The 24,586-nt window shown below is 36.4% G+C and overlaps 1 protein-coding gene across 1 annotated transcript; it reads left to right on the top strand.

Moving 5' to 3' along the window:
• Window positions 1-1,602: 1,602 nt before the first annotated feature.
• Window positions 1,603-22,152, top strand: LOC140328428 (uncharacterized). The gene is made up of 3 exons (XM_072408018.1): window positions 1,603-1,939; window positions 15,189-15,738; window positions 17,850-22,152. Exons 1-3 carry the CDS (start codon window positions 1,689-1,691, stop codon window positions 18,285-18,287), a joined length of 1,239 nt encoding a protein of 412 aa, XP_072264119.1. The 5' UTR covers window positions 1,603-1,688; the 3' UTR covers window positions 18,288-22,152.
• The last annotated feature ends 2,434 nt before the right edge of the window (window positions 22,153-24,586 follow it).

Here is a 24,586-nt window from a genome sequence, read left to right as displayed (position 1 = left end):
AATGTATCATTTGTAAGAGATACTTATATTACAATGTCAGGAGTTTCTCCTGTGCTGGGCATCTTCTCAATGATTGCAGCTGTGGCTGCATTCATTGAGAAGAGTGTGCGATCCCCGGGGCACTAGATGTTAATTAACCTCTAGTGGCCGGGGATCGCAGAGGATTTTCAGGGCCCTGGAAATCCTCCAGTTCTGCAAAAGCTTGACCTCTCTGTGATTTAGAAGGTAGTTCTCACTTACATTTTCGGTAAGCAAGAATAGCCCGATTCGACGCAAGATCAAACCTAATATTCTCAGTCGCTCATCTGTAGAATGGACAGATCAGGAGACTGTCATCTAATGTACATAGACATCTGAAAGTATATTTCAAACAAAACATATCAGGAGGTGGTAAAACCTCAATAAGGTCAAAAAAAGGAAATTTACAATTGACAACTGTTTAAATGGAAATGTCCTTATTTTGGAGAATAAGAAGTTAAGGTAATTTTCCCCAAAGGAACTCAGAAAGCCCCACAAAAAACTGATAAGGATTTAAACCATTATCTATGCTGTTCTAGGACCAAAACAAAAATGTATTATATTGCAGATTACTAATCCTGAGATTTAGTAGCTGTATTAGTTTCTTGGCTTCTTTCCTTGGTAACATTGCTTAAAATAGCACAGGCAGGGTGTATAGGACTGCAGTAGAATTTTGGCATGATCTACAGGAATTTATTTCCTCTAATTCACCAGATATAACAAAAATACTATATTTATCAACCAAAAAGAGAACATAAAAGTTCATTGTTAGAGTGTACATAACTTTTAGAATATGAATAGTCCATTTTTTTACCTTATTTAAAATAACCTTTAGAACAAAACTTTTAACAAAACTTTTAGCTTTAGAATAACCCCTAAACATTTACAGTTTTTACCAGACTGGTAAATCTAAACATTTACAGTTTTTACCAGAATGGAAAGTAGGATTAAATTTTCCATTGTAGACATTAGATCTTAGAGGAAATTTTTGCAAATTTTGTAGAGATTTCTCTTTATTTTCCTGTTATGCCTGCATGGCAGGAAATTGAGAAATATAATAAAGGTATTGCACTTGTAATTACGGTTTTGTTCAAAAACAAAAGAAAAAAAGGCTTTTTATAGACAATAGGCTCCATTTGGACATGTTTATCATGCTGACATGTACTTTTATTGTCAACATGAACCTAAAGCTTTTTTTAGAAGCAAAAACTATGTAATTTATGTAATAGTGATCTAATAGATATAGTATAATATAGCTTTTAGTTTGCCATTATTTTAGCAGCAGTAGCATTCAATACAAAGTAATACAAAGAAATCTGACTTGGAGGTAAAGTTTTAATTTAATAAAACAGTAATTCAAGTCAGACAAATTGTTTTCTGGCTGAACAGCATGAAACACATTGTATATTGTCCCATATTTGAATGTTTTCATTCATCATGTAACAAAGAACAGAATGTTGGAATAACTTACTAGTTAATTCTAATGACCTTGAGCAAAGCCTTGGTACACTGAGTGTCAAATTGTGCAACCCATGACAACAGCAAAACAGGAATAGGCTCAGCAGTAATCTGACAGCTCTGGAATGTGAGACAGCACTCTCAAGCCTGAATGCAGCCACTGTACCTTGCTTTAAGCTTCATCCAAGCTAAAAAGTTAAATAATTATATCAATGGCTGAGCAAATGGAAATTGCATGGAAACACCTTGATTTGCATGACTCCATCTCACTTTCCAAGGCAGAGAGGCAAGTGAGAAGGACAGGGGGCCTGAAGCAATGGCAGCTGGATAGATGTCCACACTTAAACTCATCAATGACTCACTCACTGGAACAAAAAAAGACTTTATTGTATGAGGCTGCCTGGAGAGGGGACCTGGATCAAGTGAACACCTTACTCAACCTTGGAATATCTGTCAACTGCCAGTAAGTGTTTTTAAACATTAAAGTCCATTAAAAAAAGCTGTGAAAAATACTATACCATTAGTTGAATGTTAGAAATAATATTCAGCAAATAATATTACTGAGGAAATACTAAATACATTTCAATAATAAAAATGAATGGTTACAGGGGTAGACTTTCTGTAATGCACAGTTCCTAATGATACTTCTTGTGTAATTTCCCAAGGTTAAATAAATCGAATGCAAATCAGACAAACATATAGAGTAGCTCCACCGAATACTAAATTATTTATGTTTTTTGGTAGATGCATACAGGATAAAGCACCCAGGACTTATTGATATTACGCATAGGGTTTTATGCGTAATACATTCTGCCAAAGAATGTTTGGTGAATGTCAGATTCAGTGCTTTATAAATTAGACCCCTGAAAGACCTTGGGCTCTCCTTAAAAAACAAGGAATCTGACATTCTCTCATACATTCCCTGGTGGAAATAAATTTCTGCCATAGAACACATGGACCTGGAAGATTCCCACCAGGGAATGTTTGAGGTAATGTCAGATTCCCTGTTTTTTAAGGAGAGCCCAAGGTCTTTCAGGGGTCTAATTTATAAAGCACTGAATCTGACATTCACCAAACATTCTTTGGCAGAGAATCTTCCAGGTATATACATTTTCAATGGAAGTGATACATTCTCCCCTGGAAAATGTAATTGAAAAGTCAGTGCTTTATCATGGATCTCTGAATGCACAGATTCTATCTCTTGCCATCTACTATATCCAATTGGGTGTCCTGTAAAGAAAAAAAATAATGAAAAAACAATGCTATCAATAAGATAGAACTTTCTTAATTGGTTCTTTCTTGGCTAAAACAAAAATCTTCACATGTATTAGAAAGCACTGCTTGTTGAAACCAACAGCTAACCAACAGCTAGCCTCATTTTCTCATAAAGTCTGCCAAGGAAAGTGAAACTCATTTTTGGCGGGAACATTTATACATTTTAGGTACTAAAACTAATATTCAAGTTTTCATAATAATTTAGGTATAGATAAAAAAAAAGTTTTCCTGTTTTTACATCTTGACTTTTATTTAAAGTGGAACCCACCATTTAAACCCCACTATACCCACAGTTTCCCCTTTTAGCTGCAGTGTGCTATCATCTTCTCTTCCTAGATATAATCTTTGGCTATCCTAATAGCTTAGACATCAGCTGTCCCTTTCTGCAATAATGCCTTGTCTGATCAAAAATTTTTTAAAAGTGAAACTTTAGTCCTGCTTTAGTTTACTATTAGTATACTATATTTCTATTTGAATATACCTAAATATAAAATCTATGTAAAGTAAAGTGATGCAATGTATTATTTAACACAAATTATCCTTTAGTGTGTGGAGGTCACAACCCCTTGTATGGGGTAAGAACAACAGTCAGATCTCCAACCGAAGATGTTGTTAATAGATGGTGTTGATAGATGTTGTCAAAGAATGATTGGATCAGTCATTGTAACCAATATCATTAAACAATCGAGTCTTTTGTCTCTTACATTAGAACCCATCTGCAAGCATCAGAACCCTTTTTTGTCTGTAGCTAATGACTTGTCACAGATGTCATAATGAACACAGGACATTTTGACATTACTATACAGAATAGTTTTATGTCAGCGTCCAACAACTCTATTGTGTTATAGCAATATACAACATATAATAGATAGATCATATTACTAAAAATACTTGAATAGTGGTCACAGACCAGTGATGTCTTTTGCTGTTACCTTCACGTATCAGGGAATAAGTTCATGCACTCAAGAAGTTTTGCCAGGTATAATGCGCTTTGTGTTCAGAGACCTGTGAGTTCAACACTGTAAACAAACACCAAAGTAATACATGGTAACATTATTGTATCTTAATCTGTACTCATAACATAGCAAATACTGATTTGTTTGGATTACTATTATACATTGTAGCCAGTACTTCAGAAATTACAACACAATTCATTTATATAGAAAATAAGAGCACAATAGAACATGATGGAATGTTTACAATGCAAACATTTTAATGGTATCAGGGTTTGATGAAGATACATCCATAATAAAAATAAATTCATTGAAAATAGCACATACAAATACTGTATACGTGACTTGTCAAATTATAAAGATAACGCTGAAAGAAGTTTATAGCTAAAATCTTTTGTATTTTGATCCAATGGGATTGACTTACTAGGAAAGCACATTTAAAGCAGTATTTACAATTACCCAATGGTTCCCATTGTGTGGAACCTGTGTGGATATGGTTGTGGCTTGGACAAGCTAGCAAGTGCCCTAAACATTACAAGAACAAGCCCAATCGTGTATGTTTAAAATGTTTTTGTGACTTTCCCCATCTCTGTTGGAGAGATTTCGCAGTATTTTATGTTCCTCCAACCATCCATCAGCCTTTGGGCACACAAATAACTACCATATAAAGGTAATCTTTGACTGGAGCTGGGCTTTAATAGATATTCAATGGTGGCCATAGAGAAACAACTTCCTCAGAATAAAAGGCTAGAAATTATCCTCTTCCTACAACTTAAATGATTACCAGTCCCTACATGCATGACATCTGCTCCCTACTTTTTTATATAAATAATAGATAAAGTGGACATCACTCACAAGGAGACTTTTAAAAAAGCTTCAAAATCCTCTGAGCACCAAAGGGGCGACAATGATTTTCCAAGGTGCTTATCATCAAAAGTTGCAATTCAGAAATAGCCTGTCATCACACAATGATAAATGTTTGATATTAGCAGTGTCATGTATGCACTACACTATGAAGAAATGAGTATGCATTAAACCATGCAACCTAATCTTTATGTACAACTGTGAAGGGTCGGGGATTACACATTTACAAGCAGAGCAGAAAAATGAAATGCTATTTTTACTAGAATGTGAAAGCAAGGACAATTGCTAGAAGACTAAATACGTAATGTGAAGAAATCATGCTGTTGACATAATGGGAGGATAAAGCTGGTAGGCTAACAGAAATATATGTTAGGCTGGTGGCCCATCAGGCTGAAGTCCACAGTTAGTGACAGCTGTTTTGCACTATTTAGCCGTAATTTGCCTGTTCAGACATCAAGCACCAACTTTCTTTATGAATCTGAGATCACATGTGAATAAATACAGAGAATTGCAGAATATCCCTATTTAATGTACAGCGCTGCGTAATATGTTGGCGCTATATAAATCCTGTTTAATAATAATAATAATAATATCCAGCCTTGAAGATTTGTATCTGCCCGGTACTGTGATCACTTGTTTGAACAGGAGTCTTGTTAGCCTAATCCTGCCTTCCTGCTTTCTTTGCTTCCCCGGCATACAGTCTTGCTGCTCCCTTTGTACACCCACCAATATCTGCTCCCACTGTAACTTAATTCAGTACCTAATCTCTTTCCCTAATGTAAGCATTTTCCCTAATGTACACAAATATATTAAAAAACCATTGTTCTTCTGTCTAATCCATCACTGCAGCACTGAGGCACACTATATGTGAGCCACATACTTTAGTCTATAAGAAAATGTTCTTACTGAGAGTGGGTTGTGTTTGTCCCCTATGTAAACAGTTTGCAGTTCTCCATCTCCACTGATTATCACTCACCTATTATTAAAGCCGAAGTAAACCAAAAACAAAAAAATCACACTTACCGTCACTCCCCCAGAGATGTATGTTATATTAGTTTTGATTAAAAAGGAAGAAACAATGGATGCCCAATTTAGGTACGATGTAGCATCTTTTAACAATCAAGAAATGGGATAAGGTAACAGGTACACTGAAAACATTTCATAATTAGTTGGGACCAAGTAATGTTATAATGTCATGTAGCACAGCAGCAACGAAGAAGCTTCTCATCTCTACCAAAAGCCACAGACTAGTTTCAGCTGTACCATGAGCATTATAAAAATATTTTAATATTCTTTCTGCCTTTTGACATGAGATGTAGTTTGTCCAATTTCTGACAGTTTAAGGTTAGACTCAGATCTAGTGGAAACAAGTGTTCCTGTGCATTTGCCAGTGGCTGGCACCTTGCCAGCTGCTCAGCCACCTGCACTGCTGCACTGTTTTTTTCCCATTTTACAGCGGGTGGTACTGAAAGGCTCACTGCCATTCATTCTATATGGGCTGCCATGGGTGAGACATACATGTAGCGCTTCAGGAAGCAGTTTATAGGCGTGATGAAGTGGTAACTGCACAAGAACCTTACCTCCAGTCTAAACATAGCCTGAGGATTTCATTCTTCTGTTATCTGTTATGTGTGAATAAGTCCTAACAGATTACCTTGGGGACTAACAGCTGTCTTTTATGTCCAACAGTTTATCTGTTTTTAACCTCACTAGCGGTAACCCTAAATGTGTGACTCGGGGTTGAAAAAAGTTGCTAAAAGCGGTAACCCCAAGTCACACTCGGGGTAGGTAAACCTATGGGAAGGTAAAGTAAATAAAGCCTTACCTGATCTGCCAGCGTCCTGCGTCGTCCATCACCGCGATTCCTGTCTTCTTCCTCTGGCGTCTTCTGCACGCCATGTGTCACCAGGGAGTTCCCAGTGATGTTGGTGCGTGTGTACCTTTGCGGCGGGGTGGGAAATTCGAAATCCATTTGTATTGCATTCAATACAAAATAACTATTGAATGAAATACAATGGATTTAAATGTGTAAAAGCAGTACATTGTTTTCAAGAACATTTATTTTACAGTATATATAATAGTATGACTATAATATTTATTCTTTTTTTTTTAAATTAAAAAAAATATATATATATAATTTTTTAACTTATTTAATTTTATATTTTTACATGATTTTGTGTTTCAAACTTTATTATACTCATACTATCGTATTATACTGTAAAATAAGTTTTTATGAAAAACAATGTACCGCTTTTAGACATGAAACCAAAAAGAAATGTACCGCTAGGGAGGTTAAAGATTGATTCAACATCAAATTCTTTATCCGACTGGAAAAAAGGGTTACTTAAATAAGTAATTTTTATGATATAGAGTTGCAAAAAATGGTTTGTAAAATGGCATTGAATACCTGTAAGAAATGTAAGTATTTCTGTTAGAAGGGTTTCGCCAACAAGATCTGATCTTGATGAAAGTTACAATAACAAAGACAAACAATACATAACGTTCATCATTGAATAATGTGGGGTCTATGTATATTTTTCACACTAGGGTTTACTAAACTTTTACCCAAAAGGTACACATTTTTTAAATTGCATATATTTAGAGACTGTATAATGTATAATAAGTTAAAATTGATTTGTATATCTTCTGAATCCAGTGTGAAAAATGTTTATATTTTGGATAGACATTTGGTGAAAAAAATTATAAATAGATACCTCTTTTTTGAATAAATTATTAAAACAATCATGGCATTTATTGGAAAGTTCTTTCAAACTTTTAGAAGATATACTCAGAAGACATAATTGTGACAAAGTATTCCAATCATAGGGGCGTGGTCTGATGGCGGCGGAGCAGGACGCTGATTCCTGAGCTCCGTATCCCGCCTGGGGATTCCCCGTAGTGTAAGCGCCTACAGCGCCTCTTTATTTGGCCACATGGGCCCTAAAGTATCGTGTCGTTAACTCTATGTGCAGGATCGGTGCTATACGATCGTTCATAAATATCGTGCATGAACGTTCGTCATTCGTTTTCCAACGATAATAATTGGAAGTGTGTATGTAGCTTAACAGCTGTCTTTTATGTCCAACAGTTTATCTGTTTTTAACCTCACTAGCGGCAACCCTAAATGTGTGACTCGGGGTTGAAAAAAGTTGCTAAAAGCGGTAACCCCAAGTCACACTCGGGGTAGGTAAACCTATGGGAAGGTAAAATAAATAAAGCCTTACCTGATCCGCCAGCGTCCTGCATCGTCCATCGCCGCGATTCCTGTCTTCTTCCTCTGGCGTCTTCTGCACGCCATGTGTCACCAGGGAGTTCCCAGTGATGTTGGTGCGTGTGCATGTTTGCGGCGGGGCGGGAAATTCGAAATCCATTTGTATTGCATTCAACACAAAATAACTATTGAATGCAATACATTGGATTTAAATGTGTAAAAGCAGTACATTGTTTTCAAGAACATATATTTTACAGTATATATAATAGTATGACTATAATATTTATTCTTTTTTTTTTTAAAATTTAACCCCCTAAGGGGTGTTCCCGAAGGTTCGCTTTGAGAAATGTAATAAATTTTAAACACAGCTAGAATAAAACAGTTTGTGTATAATTAGTTGAGGCAAATTATTGCTATTATTTGTTTTTTAGAAATGTTTCAAGAGCTATTTACATAGAAATGCAGGTGATTCTTAACAGCTGACATTTTTTCTGCAACTGTACGTGTCCTTTGTGTTCGCATTATGTGACATTCTCTAGCAAAGCTTAAGTTAATAACTGAACAAGTTATCAGCATTACATTGATTGGTAATGTGTGCATCAAGACTGTGTGCAGTTTAGTCAATAAAGGCAGTTAAACTAGTCAGTAACCTGAAGCTAAACAAACAGAACTATGTTCATATTACCAACTACAAAATGTATCTAGAAAAACATAAATATCCAGAAATCACAAACAACTCTATTTTACACCAATACACACATGTATAGTTCAGTACATGGTTTATCAATGGTCCATGGTGATCTCATTGGCTTAAACTAAATGTCCAACATTTTCATATCTGCTTCTTCTGCAGTGTTTTCCATTATGATCATTATGGACCCTTTCACAGCAAATTGGGGAACAAGACTGTTATATTGGTTATCCATCTATTTGTATTTTTAGTTTAATGTTACTAAATTATTGTAATGTGTGATCTTCCTACTGAAAAAGACAAGCTTCCAGAAATTGAAGACCAGCTGATGGTATGTATATAATCCTGCAGCAAATACACATTCCTAAACTGCAACTCCAACCAAGCATTTATGTATTAGTTTCAGATACAGTGGAAAGGAAACATTTTTAGGTTTTATGAAATGGGCGGTTAATGAGTGGTATCTCTCCACAAGGGCCATGGACCACAATAAAACATAGTAGAGGTTCCACATCTCAGCAATGCTCTCCAAAACAGCGGAAAGAAATTTTAGCTGAAACTTCAAACCACTGTACACAGGGAAATCATATTATATAAATCTGAAGCGGTCCTTCAGTTCATTATTTCAATATTATTAATGAAATTATCACAACACTGAAAGCAAAACTATGATTTTGCAGCAAAAGTTGCAATTTAATTTTGACAATGAAATAGTCAAATAATCACTTCCATAGTTTTTTGTTGTTTAAAGAAAATCCGAGATTGTGGTTCACAGATAAAAGAGCAAAACAAAAATATTCTTGGAATTTGAGCTGGCAATAAATCGAATCATGTTATGTTATGATAATAAATATAATTTAAGAGGGTGTCAAAGAAATAGGATTAGGCTGACAAAATATAATGAACCAGATGTCTTCTACCCACTCAATTATATAAATATAAAAACTGTGAACCTGGGAAATTGTATGTTCTGTGAAGTTTATTCTTATTGATGATTTCATTCTATTTTCTGTAATATTTTAAACCTCTGATTAAAATATATTGCAGCTTTTAGATTTGTCAAGAAGTAAACATTAAAGGGATAGTCACTATTACAGACTATTTTATTTTATGTCATTTGGCACAGCTAGTTGATTCTTGATTGTTAATTATTTTATTGATGGTACTTGTTGAATAATGTGCAGACAGAAGGATTGGTACAGCTGTAAGGTTATTTTATATTCCCTCTGTGTGATATAACAGACCTATAGTATAAAGTGTGATAGGAAATATACAATTTTATTATCATCCCACACAACTCTTGAGGGAGGTAAGTCTGTGTTTTCCATTGAAGGAGGGTGATGCAACAGTAGGAACGAATCCACTAGCATGCCAGTATAATCAAATTACTGGAGGAGCAGATTATTCACTCACTAACAATTTATATTGATATGTCATTTAGCACATGTATTATACATTAATGAAATCAGCCTTTTGGAAACAGAAAACAAAGCTAAAAAAAAGTTTTTGAAATAAGAAGGACAGAGGCACCTAAATGAAATGAAAGATGATAACAGTTGAGAATTATCCTAATATAACATGAGTCTTTTATACCCTACCTATACTAAACATTTCATAAACTCTAATAAACTCGGTAAAATCACTGAATCATCCAATTAGTTGCAGTTAGTTTAATTTTTTCTCTTCTCACCTTGGGTGTCTGCTTAAGGAGCATAATAATTCATCACGGTCTTTCACAGTTGACAAAAAACAGATGATTACCATTGAAAGAATAACAAGAAATGTTATTTGTATGTCATAGGCATAACATGTCACTTAGCAGCAGGATATACGAAAATATCCATCAACACATTGCCCAGAAGAAGGAAATTATACAATTCTAGCAAATTGTGTCACTATAAAACAACATATTATGTGATGCTGTTAAAGCAAATTGTATTGCCTGGCAGATACTACATCACCCTCTCACATCATCATCTCTCTCACAATATGAGCATGTTGTGTCATTCATAAACATTGTCACTCACTCAATTTGCTAAAGTATATTATGTCACTCTGTAGAGATTTATTAAGTCACTTACTAGATGTATATTTTATCACTCATCAGCGTCACAATTATGTCATTCAGTCATATCATGTCACTCAATAGATGGGTGTCATGCTGCAGATGCATATTAACGAAGGAAGGAATATTTCCAGCAACATATCAGAATATCCAGGTTGTGTGTCTGTAAATGTTCTGGTGTATTCCATGTGTTGGAACCAATCATCCACTGAGTGTTCATAAGATAACTGGGAATGTTCATATTTTAAGTAGAAGTATCCTGTGTGGCATAATACAATTATTTATAAAGGGCATATCCTATCATTACATCTACACTTGAAGGTAGCAGGCATTTTGTAAATCACAATGACAGGTTTTTGACATCACTGAATAATGAGGGTTCTTTCTCCAAATGATGCTGTGGCCTGGAAACCTCTTAGTTTTACCATATCTCTTATGCTTGACCTTACTCTTTGTCAGACCTTTAATACTTTCTTTTGAGTAAATATTCAAAGATCACATCCAAACAAATAAACAATTTCTTACACCCCAGATATTTGTCAAACTCTCTATACAAACCCTTGTTTGATATAAATGACTTTTATTTGTAACCTTTTTTTATTCTATTTACAACCAACTACTATGTAAATTCTACATCACTAATTGGAGGTTTACTGTACATCAATCAGTGAGTAGCACTGTGAACCCTCAGGCACAGAGTTAATTACAAAGGAGAACACAACAGATTCATGCACATAATTACTTTAGGGAACAGTATGCAATCTGAGAACACCAAGGAGAACAGGAAGAACGCAAGCAAAACAACATCACATAACTTTTCATTAGCTGGATATGAATAGAATATTTAACTCAAAGCAAATACATCTCCCTGAGAGACAAGAGTAGAGTTCATCTACATGGAATAGTTCACTGGGCAACCAAAGTATTCAATTTTATTTTGTAAAATGCCTTACCAAGAAAATAGGATATACTTACAGAGCCATCAATAGACCTTAGAAAAATACCTTTATCTATAATGTGGTATGATGTTGCAAAGAAACAGGCATGAGACTATAAAGGCTCTATAGGACTTGCTGCATATTCTTTTGTGCATTGTAAGAAGCTGAATGTGTGCATTAAAATCATAGTAAGAAAATTCAGTACAGGTAGTCCCCGGGTTACATACGAGATAGGGACTGTAGGTTTGTTCTTAAGTTGAACTTGTATGTAAGTTGGAACAGGTACATTTTTTTGATAAATGCAACTAGGAAAGATGTTTGTCTCAACATATTAATAAGCAACATGGTGTCAGTTACTGTATAAAATCCTCACTGTGTGCTAATCACAAACACAAGCAAAAAATAAAAAAAATATGGAGCCTAGACATTTATTAACTTCTAAAGCAAGCTGTGCTTTGATATGCAAAAAAGAAACAACTGCAGAGTTTGTCTTGGTCATTAAAGAGTTACAAGATGCTACAGATCAGCTCAGTTCCTAAGATCACCCACAATATCAGCTGTGTTTAGCAAAAGATTTCTTCTGCAAGTCATTGAAACCGCCCCCTCCAAGCCTCTGTCCTGCACACGAGGGAGCAGGGAAGCCCCGTTCCTATGTCGGATGTGCCTAACCCAGAAACTACCTGTATTGGAGAAAAGGCCGTACAACTGTGCAGAACAGAACATAAGGCTGCAGTTCAGCTGTAAAAAAAAAAGCAATCAACCTCCCTGAATGTAAAATAATAAAAGCCAACAGGAGTTAGTAAAACATGAACTTTATAAGAGCCTTACTAAAGCTTTCACTACCATTAAAATAAAAACATTGCCAATTCAAACAAAATGTATGACAAAAAATGTCTATGCAAAGCTTTCCCTCAGTAATAAAAATGTCATTTTGATGTACCAAGGTTTGATTTAGACCTTCACATACACATATATTTAACTTTTTTTTTGCTTTCATGTCACACCATTCAGCCAACAAGACCCACAGCAAAGCCTTGGGTAAGCTAAATTAGGGCAGTCATAGCTCACTTAGGGGTTTGAACTCCTGTATGGCTGGTTGGCCTAGAACTGTCACAAAATCAAATGACCTGCCATACCCTGTAGTACATTTTGTTGGGCTGTCATTGCTGGATGTAACAATGGAGAAATGGGGGAATGGTGGAGGGTGTTGAAGAAAGCCACTTGCTTTTGCCCTGAGCAGGCAGGGCACAGTTTTTAACAATGATAGACAATATGATAGGGGTGCCCTTAATGTTACTGCCTAAAGTTTATGAAATGCTTTTAAAAGGCTTTTTCTGCAGATTACTTTTCAGGATAGCATTTGAAAGCCTAATACCTAATACATAATACCCGCCTGAACTATAGCTTATTGTTGTCAAAACACAGCAGGGAGAGAGATAATAATTGTTTCTTGCTGCTAAAAGCAGTGTCACCTTTTCAGCTACATGTTGAACAAGACACACTGGACCTTTTTTTTAAAGCTCTCCAAGAATGGAGAAGATAAACTGTCATGGCAGAACATGGATGATCCAGCAACCCAGAATAGATCTGGTCCAGGATTGAAAACATTTGACAACAGCAAAGGATTTTAAGAAATCCTTTCTAGGTTTGCTGGATTATCCATGTCGTTCCATGACATTCTATCTTCCCCAGTGTTGGAGAGCCTCAATAAATTAGGCTGATTATATAAAATATTTGAACAATGTCAGTTCCATTAGTACAAGAGAGTCATAGTTTATTCTGAAATGCACTACAGATTGGGGCAGTCATTTTACAAATGTATCTTCAGTTTATCATGCAATCCAGTACTAAATACTGATACTAAATAATACTTAGTACTAATTTATACTAAAAAAAGTAGTAAGTAAATACAGAGGGGCAGAAAATAAGTTAAATTTTGTTAAAATGTATGCTACATTAAACAAGAAAAGTCTTTGCAGCATTCTGCTGACACTATTAGCCTATAAATTTTAATCAGTATGCTGGCCGATACATGTCCTCAACTTGGGGGAAATTTATAAGATCTGTACCTTTGGCCATCTGGTAGTGATTTCATAGCAGTTATTAAAGAGTTTCTTTTTATAGAAAAATGTTTCCTGATAGATCATGGAAAGATAAATTAAGATTATGATGACTTGAAAAAAATCTAGGCTGATATAATAAGTCATACAAGGTAATCCCCTCAATAGAGATATGGAGCACAGAGCACACAAAGTATGCAGAGACATATGTGACAAAGCAAGTTGCTTGCAGAACACAAGGAAATTGCTTTTATGTGAGCACAAAGAAATTGTATGACTATATAAACCTAAATGTGATACATTTTAGCACCATATGCTGAGCATTGGTACTTGTTGACCACCTAAGGCTGAGTCCACGCAGACGTTTATAAAAACACATGTAAACGTAAGCACTTTTATTAGCACTTTAAAGCTTGCTTTTAAAACGCTGTAAAACGTCTATGCCGCGTTTTCCCGTAGTATTACCGTGTTAACGTTTTAAGTGCTTAAAAACTCCTGGTGTAGATTAGCCCATTGGAATGCATGGTAATTTCAAACATGGGCTTTAAAAGCCTCAGGTTCAACACTGGGGAAAACCTCTGTATAGACTAAGCCTAACATAAACTACCAAGTATTCAATGTATTGTGCACTTTTTCAGTAAACAATTTGAATTAGCTTGGATGTCACCATTATATGTAGTTGAATAAGGAAAATATATCTTGATGGATGGACAAAATGTAAATGGAAGTTGACTAAATGTCTGTTGGTAGGTGGATTTATTGGTTTTGGATTGGTGGTTTAGCCTGCAGTGCAATGTATTCAAATGTTAATATTTTTAATTTATCATTTATTTATTTTTTTTGTAAAAAGCTTTCGCTTCACATGTTGTCTGTGTGATTGCCCATATAAGAAATCAGTTGTCACCACAACAGGAACAGGAAGTATTACTAAACATTTCCAACTGTTCTAGTGATTTATAGAGACCATTTCCTGCTCTGTGAAATATGAAAAGAAAAATAAGTTGATCATGAAACCTAACACTTTATATACTTACTTTTCTTTTTGTATACCTAACTCTGTTTTCATCAGGTAGGGATGGAGAACTTTTGGATTAGGGGGAAACTTATCACAGCCTACATGCATCCTCTATGAATATGAAAACATAACACAGTGCTTAGAATGGAATGGGGTGGTTCAGATCATTTATAGGACAGTATGCAAATGTTGATATTATGGAAAAGAGAATATAATGCACCGTGTACCAATTAGGAGGGTGCATCATGTGTAATATCCAGCACATAATGCAGTATACACATGGGAATGTGTGGAACAGGCAATGAAGGGTTTTTGCATAGTCCGGACTGTTCTACATGGTGTGGTGTACAGTACGTTACATACCTCTGCATACCTATGGAAGCATTGTATGGTGTATTGAACATACCCAACTACTGTTGATATCTATATGCTTTACTATACAATATATTCTTCCAAGCCCAGCAATATGTGTGCTGCACTGTATGATACCTACTGGTGACAGTCTGCTTTGTACTGTATTATCAGTTACATACTGCCAATCACTTGATTATGAGCTGTAATCTAGGTTATATACTGCTGACCTCTACAACCATATATAAATATATATAAACAATCATATATCTGTATTTGTATTTGGCAGAAATTGCAGAGGATGGACCCCTTTACACATGGCTTCATGCTGCGGTAATCTGGATTTAGTCAAATACCTTCTACAAAAAGGAGCTTCTCTAAACATCAGGGATTTGTGGAGCTACACCCCACTTCATCGCGCTGCATTGAATGGACATACTGAGATATCAGAACTGCTTTTACAATGTGGGGCATTGCCTGATACTCAGACCTCTTCAGGAGAATCACCATTGCATTTGGCTGCAGCAAATGGCTACCTGCAATGTGTTCAAACCCTGCTAAAATATAAAGCTTCTCCCACCATCAGAGACAACAACAAGTGGACTGCACTGCACTGGTGCTCTGTCAATGATCACATAGATGTACTGGATTACCTGGTATCACTTGGACTTTCTCTTGAAGATGAAAGCAACATTGGCATGAACATGCTTCATCTGTCTGTGCTGGCTGGAAACATACAAATTACTAACTACGTACTAAAGAGAAAATATGATATAAATGCGAAAGATGCAAAGGGTAAAACAGCTCTACACCTAGCTGCAGAAAATGGTTTCAGTGAGGTAAGCAGCCATTTAATACGCAAGAACACAAACCTCACATGGTCTGGGTAGTGGAAATATGTTTTTCATAGATAGTTACATAGTTACATAGTAGGTAAGGTTGAAAAAATACATAAGTTCTTCAAGTTAAACCACTAGGGAAGTAAGCATATCCCAGATATAAAACCATGTGGACATAGTTGGTAAAAAGGAAGGCAAAAAAACCCTGGTACAATTTGCTTTAACAGGGGAAAAATATTCTTACCTGATTCCATTGGGAAATCGGATGTTCCCTGGATCAACAGTCTCTGTTTATTATTTAAAGCCCTAATACCCAGTCATATTCTGTGCTTCTAGAAAAGCATCCAGCTTTTACTTAACCTCCTGGGCGGTTTTATTAATTTATTTATGTACTGCTTTTAAACATGTAAATCCACTGTATTGCATTCAATACAGTTATTTTAAATTGCATGCAATACGAATTTGAATTTCCTCGAACGGAACGTCCACACACACCAACGTCACAGAGAACTCCCCGGTGACTCATCGAGTGCAGAAGGAGCCGCCAGAGGAAGAAAAAAGACGCAAAGGACAACGCGGGACGCCTGTGGATCAGGAAAGCACACTATTTACTATCTTTCTTATTGGTTTACCTGCCACGAGTGTGACTCGGGGTTACTGCTAGTAGCATCTTTTTTCTACCCCGAGTCACACTCTGGGTTACCACCTAGGAGGTTAAAGCAATCTATAGTAGTTGCTGAAACTACTTCCTGAGGGAGCCGATTCCACATTTTCACAGACCTTACAGTAAAGAATCCCTTCCTTATCCGGAGCTTAAACTTCTTTTCCTCCAGACGCAGAGTGCCCTCTTGTTCTTTGTAATGATATCAAAGTGAATAATTGGGAAGAGAGTTCCCTATATGGACCATTTATATATTTATACAGGTAAAACAAGATACATTTTTTAGATAAAAAAAAGATAAAACAAGTTTACTCATATTCTGGAAGTCCTCCTTATATAACTTTAAAGGCACAATGTAATTGTCTGAATATCTAATCCTGGGTTATTTATAAGTGCAGCCTTGCCTCCTAGGGATAATTGGATTTCTGTCTGAAGGTCCTTCACATGTGTTGTCCCATGTCATACCTGACATAACAGACAGTCACAAACATATAATGTAACAGATATTGTGTCAATAAATTAGATTGATTAAAGACAGTCAGATTTTCCTGTATCTGCCTAAACAAACTGTAAATAATTGGTCCTGAGGTGAGGCAGACCTTTGGCCTGTTCCTGAATCTGAAACCATGAGAATGTGGCTCATCCAGGTAGTAAGTGCTTGGTGTAATCGCTGGAAGGTGTGAACCGTAAAAATAACCTTGCTGCTTTGCTGTAGACAACTTCTAGGTTGTGGCTTTTAGGCAGTAGTAGAGCAGGGTATAATTTTGACAGGCTAATTATGACAGGAACAGGCCAGGGCTAGCAAAACAAACATAGTCAGAAACATCAGAGTCAGTAAGCGGAGACACAGCAAGTGTAAACACAGGGACATAAGGATCACAGAAGCAAGAAAGGGAAGATGGAAGACACAGGGACACAGGGGTCACTCTGAGGTAGAGATGATCAATAAGATGCAGAAAATGTGAATTTCTGCATCATATTCACCATTGACCACAGGAGGGATTGGTGTCACGGAGGTTTAAGGTACAGCTAAAGGAATCAGTGTAGCCATACATTGCTCAAGCGATGGCTGAGATACTACCGGGAGTCATGGAATCAATATCTCTGGAAGTGTCGGCAGCCACATGTGTGTGTACAGACCAGGCACTGGAACACAGGATGGAGTGTCACATAGGCCAGGCACACATCCAAAATTTAGGTATACATTGGAAATATTACATTACTTTTGATTTAAAAATAGCATAAGTGTACCTAATTTAAAATTAAAATTCTGTACTTCCTTACATTACTTCCTTACATTCCTTACTTTAAGACATTTAGGCAATGACCATATCAGTGTAATGTTCCTTTTCTGCTGTCCAGTCCAATGTACTGTGGACTAGGCTATACATACTGTATGGGCCTGATTTTCTAAAGCTCGGCTGTAATGCTATTCCAACTCCTGTTTCAGATGACAGAGTTTCTTCTGAGAAAAGGTGCCAATCTGAAGACATTGGATGAAAACCATCTCACGCCACTACATCGGGCGGCAGGACGTGGTCACACTGACACAGTGGAGCTACTGCTGAGAGAAGGAGCTGAAGTGAACAGCACTGATTTGTTAAACCTAACACCTTTACACTATGCAGCCTACAAGGGTCATAGCGTGGTATGTGTGTATCTGCTTCAACATGAAGCCAACCTGCATGCTAAGGGCTGGCTGGGAAAGACTGCATTGCACCTGGCTGTAGAGAGAGGCCATACTGATGTAGTAAAAACACTAAAAGAATGGGGAGCTGATCCTTGTGTTAAAACAAAGTGGAATGAGTCAGCTTCAGACATGGCTCCACAAGACAGCTATAAAGATATTCTTAATATATTAAACATGGGGGGTATGAATTTATGTTAGAGCAACAGAAAAAAAAATGAGCAGACTAAAACATTAAACCTAAAAGGACAACACATCATTTTCAGCACATACTCTACATCTAGTTTTTATATTCAGCAAAGGTGAAATATATTATGCATTCCACATCACATTTGTATTTTTTTTTTATTTAAGCACTTATTTCTGCACAATTCACATTAAAATCTATCTATGTTTAAACATGAAAAATTGATGTGATCAGCATGCAAATGTAATCGGTTCTGTTTTTTCTTGTATTTATATGCATTCTAAACTTGAATTGCTGAACCTAAAAACACCCTGGGGTTAACCAACTCCTCAAAGCCTGGTGATAACGTAAAGCAGGCTCTCTAAATATCCTTCCAGAATTGTCACTTTCTAAATAGCACTTATTAGGACCATAATGGAATGTGTTGATTGTGATAGTGACCTAACACCATTTCCCTGCATTCACTTTCCATATATTTGAATATTATTGTTCCCTTATGTGAATAAATCTGCATTACCCTCAGGATCTTCATCTCCAATTACACATACAGTAACGACAGCTAGGACTTTTATATATATATCTTTGTATATTAGATAAAATATATAAAATTAGGCCGCTATTATGTATATGTTTGACAAGGCGGTAATACAGAAGTACTAAAGAAAAGTGTACAGAAATATGAACAATTCTTTGGATCGAAAATAAAATGTACATGACATGTTCAGGTGCAACGGTTTTAGGGTGGAAATCCCAATGTCAGCAGGAATCTCAGTTATCTCCTTTCATTGTCGATTTACTTGACTATTGAATCCTATGTGAACATATTTGTTGGAAATGTATATTTTGATATTTAGATAGAAGGCTACATTAGCAAACATTAGTTTGAATTATGAATCTCAAGTACAATAATAACAGTAGATGTGTAGGTTGTGGTATTTCATACTAATCAGTCAGTTCTACCCCTAATTTGAGAGATAACCATCCAAAATAAATTTTGTCCCAGCTCCTAATTGTTTTTGTTGCAATTACCATTGCACAGTGCATGAGCTATCCAGTGTAAAGCCTGACTCAACACCCAGGCCTGACAAGAATAGACCTAGATGCCAAAAAATATGCAACTTAGGTGCACGACCAGTGGCCACCCAATGGCTGAAGAGAATAGTGGTGGATGCAGAAGATGCGGTAAAAAATATGATGTCTTTAAAGGATGCAGCAGTGACAGGATCCTGGACCGAGCATTACAGAAGGGTAGTAATAAAAAAATAGATGTGTGTCATAATTGGACAGCATACTTGCCAATATCTGCAAAAACTCACCCACACCAACAAGTTTAGTTTCACTTTAGCTATTGCTGTAAATGCATAAACAGCATTCCTGTGACACTTATCTGGGTAAAGCATCCTTACTAAATGTTAATAGAAAATTCATCTATGATCTCAAATGTGACAGGACAAGGACAAAAGCTAAATCATTGCTGTTTCCAGTATAAGGTTTAATTGCTAGGTGGAAAAGGTGCCTGCCTGATTCAATCAGAGAATAAATGCTATCAAAAGTTTCATTGCTGTGCACATCATAACTGTTTTTTGCCCATTTTTTATGTTTCCTGTTTAGATATTTTGCAAGATGATGTGATTGTTGATTTTTGTGCATGTGAACCAACTTTATTAGACTACAATGTCTTTCTAGTTGCAACCACAACAAGAACAGGATAATGATGATCTGATAAACTGGCTACGCACGTCAGAAAATCCTAAGCATAACATTCCACAGGTCATGCAAATTCTGTCTCAGAATGCATGTTAAATTATTAAATAAATTTATACAATTCAGTTCAAATAAAAAAAGAAAAAGACCAGAGATCAGAGTATGAGTCAATGAAATAAAATTCCTTAAAATAATATCTGGAGCGTTTCATCACCTGTAGTCTTTTGTCTTTGTTGTTTGTCCACATTTGTAAACATTTCATAATCATTTCTATAACTCATTAACTGAATAATTTTTAAATAATCAAATTCCTTAATACAGTACCAAGGTTTTCAGGGTCTTCTCCCATTTATTTAAAACAAGAAGAATTTTAAAGCACGACTGTCAGTACTCTAAACTGTCAGCAGTACAACTGTCAGTATTATAGGCATTTCTAACAGTCTGTAGTACTATAAATACTGCACCTGTCAGTAAAAAGAATCCTATGCAAGAATTTAAAGTGCAACTGTCAGTAACAGACATTCTAAACTGGCCACAGCCCTTTGAAGTACAACTTTCAGTAATAAGCATTCAAAAATTGTAGCAGTATATAAAGTACAACGGTCAGTAAAATAAAAATTCTAAACTGCCAGCAGTGATTTAAAATACAACTGTGCGTAACATAAGCAGTTTAATCTGGCTGCAGTCAGGACAAGCCTTTACCTTATTTCACTTGTGCAACTGAACAGAACACAACTGAAATCAGGATATAGGGGGAACAGGATACATTTGCCTTCTTTGCTAATGTGTTGGTGGTGCACCATTTCTGCACACATAATGGACTCATACTAGGGATAAGTAGGTGAATATGGATCAGTAGTAAGTGGAGCACTGCAATGACAGTGCTAAAAATCTAGAAGGAAATGTGGGTAAGCGCTGATAGGACCCAGCAGTTCCTCTTGCCCTTCACCTGCCCTAGATAAAAAAATCCCTTTTATGCAAAGAATCCAAATCTCTTTTTATGTAACTTACTGTTACGAAGAAACATAGTGACAACAATGGCATTGAGAGTTGACAATATGGAACAATGCAAGGAAAGCTTTCCACTTGGTAATTGTGAACAATCAGGCCCCAGGTTTATTTTTCCAAAAGAATAAGAAAATTAAATCTGATTGGGTGGGTAAGGATAGCTTATAAAACTGAGGAGAAAAGACCACATCCCTAATTTTACTGTTCCAAGTGAACAGCCTTTATTCCTTGTGTACGACTACCCCAAAGAAATATCATGAATCAAGTAATATACTGCACTTGTAATGTCCATCCTTCATGTATATTCTAGGTCAGTGACTCAAAAGCACTCAAATCGGAGGATTAGCAAAATGCATGTTACCATTGAAAGTAAATTAGTTTTAGACTAAACATGTTTTGGGTGGTTGTAAAGTTTAAAAATGTCATTTTAAAAAATGATGTACATGTCTATTTGTATGCTGATTTATTTGGTTCCTAACAATAAGTTGCTGCCCTACATTGCGACACATGCAAGGGTCTATATAAACCACAGACCAGCAGGGAATTATATCACTGGAAGAATAGAAACATTGGGAGGAATGTTACCTGTTGAAGTGACGTGGTAAGAACATAGATCCAACTACAGAAACCAAGCCAAAGGAAATTGCAAAAGAAGCCTTATGTAAATTGATACCAGAATTACCAAATGGCTAAATGTCAGCTACAAGGCCATATAAAGAGAAAACAGTTTTTTGGTTTTCTGTGCATTTCCTAATAAATGTATCATAATGTAAATGCTAGTGAAAAAGATGGCAATAATATATTTGTGCTTACAAAGTTACATTTTTAAATAAATGTATAATTATGCATGGAAATTTTGGGTCATCTCTAAAACAATGCACTCTCTATCTAATTGAAAGGCAGAAAACATACCCTTGGGCACCCTGAGAAAGAAAATGATGGTTCTGTTATTGCACAGGCAGGGGACACAGGCAGAATAGCCCTTGTCACTACACATGCTACTTATGATGACATTGTCTGCCATATTGTCAGTTCCCCCTGGGTTACCCTGTAACAGGTGTAATGTACCTCCAGGGGTTCACAGACCTGGATTAAATAATTTATAGATATGCTAGAAAAATATGTTTGGTTAATCAAATGACGAAGTGCACTCTTAAAAAAAAGTAACTAAATGTTTTTGATTATGGGATAGGAATGGGGGGGGGGGGCATTGTATGCATCCAATAAAGATAAGTACTAACGTTTATTAAAACAGTGCCTGAGTGTTTTGTGTTGTTCTTTAACCCTTCCTGACACTTGTAGTCCCATAAATATGTAATATGTTATAGTTAGGGTCATGTTAAACTGCCAAAGACTTGGACTGCTGTGCTTGGACTTTTTCTATGATTTAATCATGCTGCATGCAGCTAGCAAAGAGTATCTTAACCTTTTCTGCAGCAAAAAGTTTAGACGAAGAAAAGCCAAAACTCCAAAACATCCCAACTTTCAAATTGACTGCATTGCAGGAATAATAAACAAAGCTTTGATTGGGCCTTAGATAACTTTTATTTCTAAGTGACTTGCATATTTTAACATAAATTCTAGTGACCACCATAACTGTCTAGGAGGACCAAGTAGAATCTTTATTATATCATATTTCACAGTCTCTGCTATTCTAACTTTAGAGGAGATGTGAAAAAGGAAAAAGCAGACCTGGTTACTGTACAATATTCAGTTCCTATACAACAATCTGGTTGCTAATCGGATTAATTTTATATTAGCACACTGCTTTCTTGTTACTATTGTGTTTCACTGTATGCATCATCAATGGATTGCTTTTTTTTAACAGATCCTACAAGTCATGTGCTGGTCACACGGCATGCTCCAAAAATACATTGTATCAAGGCCAAAGGTCTTAAAATAGATCTAAACCTAATCACTAAAATCTCACATAATCTTAAAAGCAAAACCCCCAAGAGTACTGTAAATATCCTCCCTCCTGCTGTTCTGTTAGAAAAACAAAAACATTCACCTGCTAATGAAAAAATGCACACAGCAATGTTAAGGCTGGAGATCTACAGTACTTGTATCTTAATAGGACCCCGAGTTACATTATGTGATGATAATCCTACAGTAACAATGTGTCTGATATACATAACAAACAATGGTATAATAATCATTCAAAGTGGAAACAATCTCTAAAATAGTAGGAAAAGCACATTAAATTAAGATAAATGCAATAATAATAAATAAAATACTCTAGCCAAACCTGGTTTACCTATAAAAAATCAAAAGGATAAATAAACTAAAGATTTAGGTGGGAGAGTGCAAGTCATGCCAATGTGGTGTTGCAAACTATATAACCTTGTTGTCCCTTAACTATGAAAGGGGCATTCTGATGAAACTAAAACACTGAAACCTTCTTGTCCTCCTTCTTCCTTTTTGTTTTTTTTACTTGCTGTCAAATATATCTCTTTGGAACACTGAAGATAATTACCACATTGGTCTATACTTATACTTTGTATGCAATTTTATATACCAGCCATTGCCAACCAGTGGTCCGCGAGAAAATTTTGGGGGTGCCCAGCTCTGGTCGGTGCACCCCTGAGTGGGGTCAGAAGGACCCCACTGGAGTGACGCACAGGCCACTGGAGTGACGCACAGGCCAGAGCCGTGGAACATGTCCCCGTACAGTTCCCAGACTTAGGGAGGTTAGCGGGCTGTGCACACAACCTGCCCACTCTTTCATTGCAGGCTCCGATCTGCGATGGGAGAGTGGGCGCAGTTATGTCAAATTGACGTCACTCTGGGGGACACCCGGCTCCCCACACATGCGTGGTCGGGGGTCGGTGATTTTAGTGGTCCGCCCACTTGAAAAGGTTGTCGACTGCTGTTATATACAGTCGCTCAAAACAGTTGGCTGTAGAAACCTACTGGTTGGGTCTGTGCCTAGCAGCCTGTTTTGTATAGAGAGGGAAGAACATGCAGGAGGTGCCCCACTTTGGGGACATTGGTTGAAATAACAAAAGCATTGACTATAAAGCTACACAAGCTAGATAATTCTGCCCTGAGATCAACAATTGTGTTCATCTCTGGTGAAAGTCTAGATCAGGGGTGCCCACACTTTTTGGGCTCGCAAGCTACTTTTAAAATGACCATATCAAAATGATCTTCCAACAATAAAAACTTGAAATTAATAACTCCTGTGCACGGTAGAGTTTATTTTAAAAGATAGGGCTCCGCGATCTACTCGTGTTGCCTTTGTAATCCACCGGTAGATCACAATCCACCTGTTGGGCACCCCTGTTCTAGAGTGTATACACTGTTCTGCACTATTGTAAATTGCTACATGACTATGAATGACTGCTGTGATTTCTTATAGAGGAGGACACAGCAGAGTCCCTCTCATCCATCCTCCCCTCTCCTCTCTATAAAATCAGACAATGCTGTGTGTACAGAGCTCGTCTATTCTCCTGTCACTGGAAATGATCAAGAGAGAAACGTGACATGTGAATGTAGGTTTAGTGATCCAATATGTCAGTTTAGAAATAATTTCCTCAATCTCACAAATGTCTATGAATCTAGTTTATGTACAAAGCCTCAAGTCACAATATAAGTAACC

Source organism: Pyxicephalus adspersus, chromosome 4 (genome assembly GCF_032062135.1).
Source record: "Pyxicephalus adspersus chromosome 4, UCB_Pads_2.0, whole genome shotgun sequence".
Lineage (NCBI taxonomy): Eukaryota > Metazoa > Chordata > Amphibia > Anura > Pyxicephalidae > Pyxicephalus > Pyxicephalus adspersus.
The sequence above is the reverse complement of the archived record's forward strand: the minus strand, read 5'-3'. Positions and strand labels throughout refer to the sequence as shown.

Bases quoted from the DNA above. Each gene is read 5' to 3' on its own strand.
- LOC140328428 (XM_072408018.1), top strand. From the start codon at position 1,689: ATGGCTGAGCAAATGGAAATTGCATGGAAACACCTTGATTTGCATGAC. The intron at 1,940-15,188 runs GTAAGTGTTTTT...TGTATTTGGCAG, and splicing joins GGAATATCTGTCAACTGCCA to AAATTGCAGAGGATGGACCC. The intron at 15,739-17,849 runs GTAAGCAGCCAT...CTCCTGTTTCAG, and splicing joins CAGAAAATGGTTTCAGTGAG to ATGACAGAGTTTCTTCTGAG.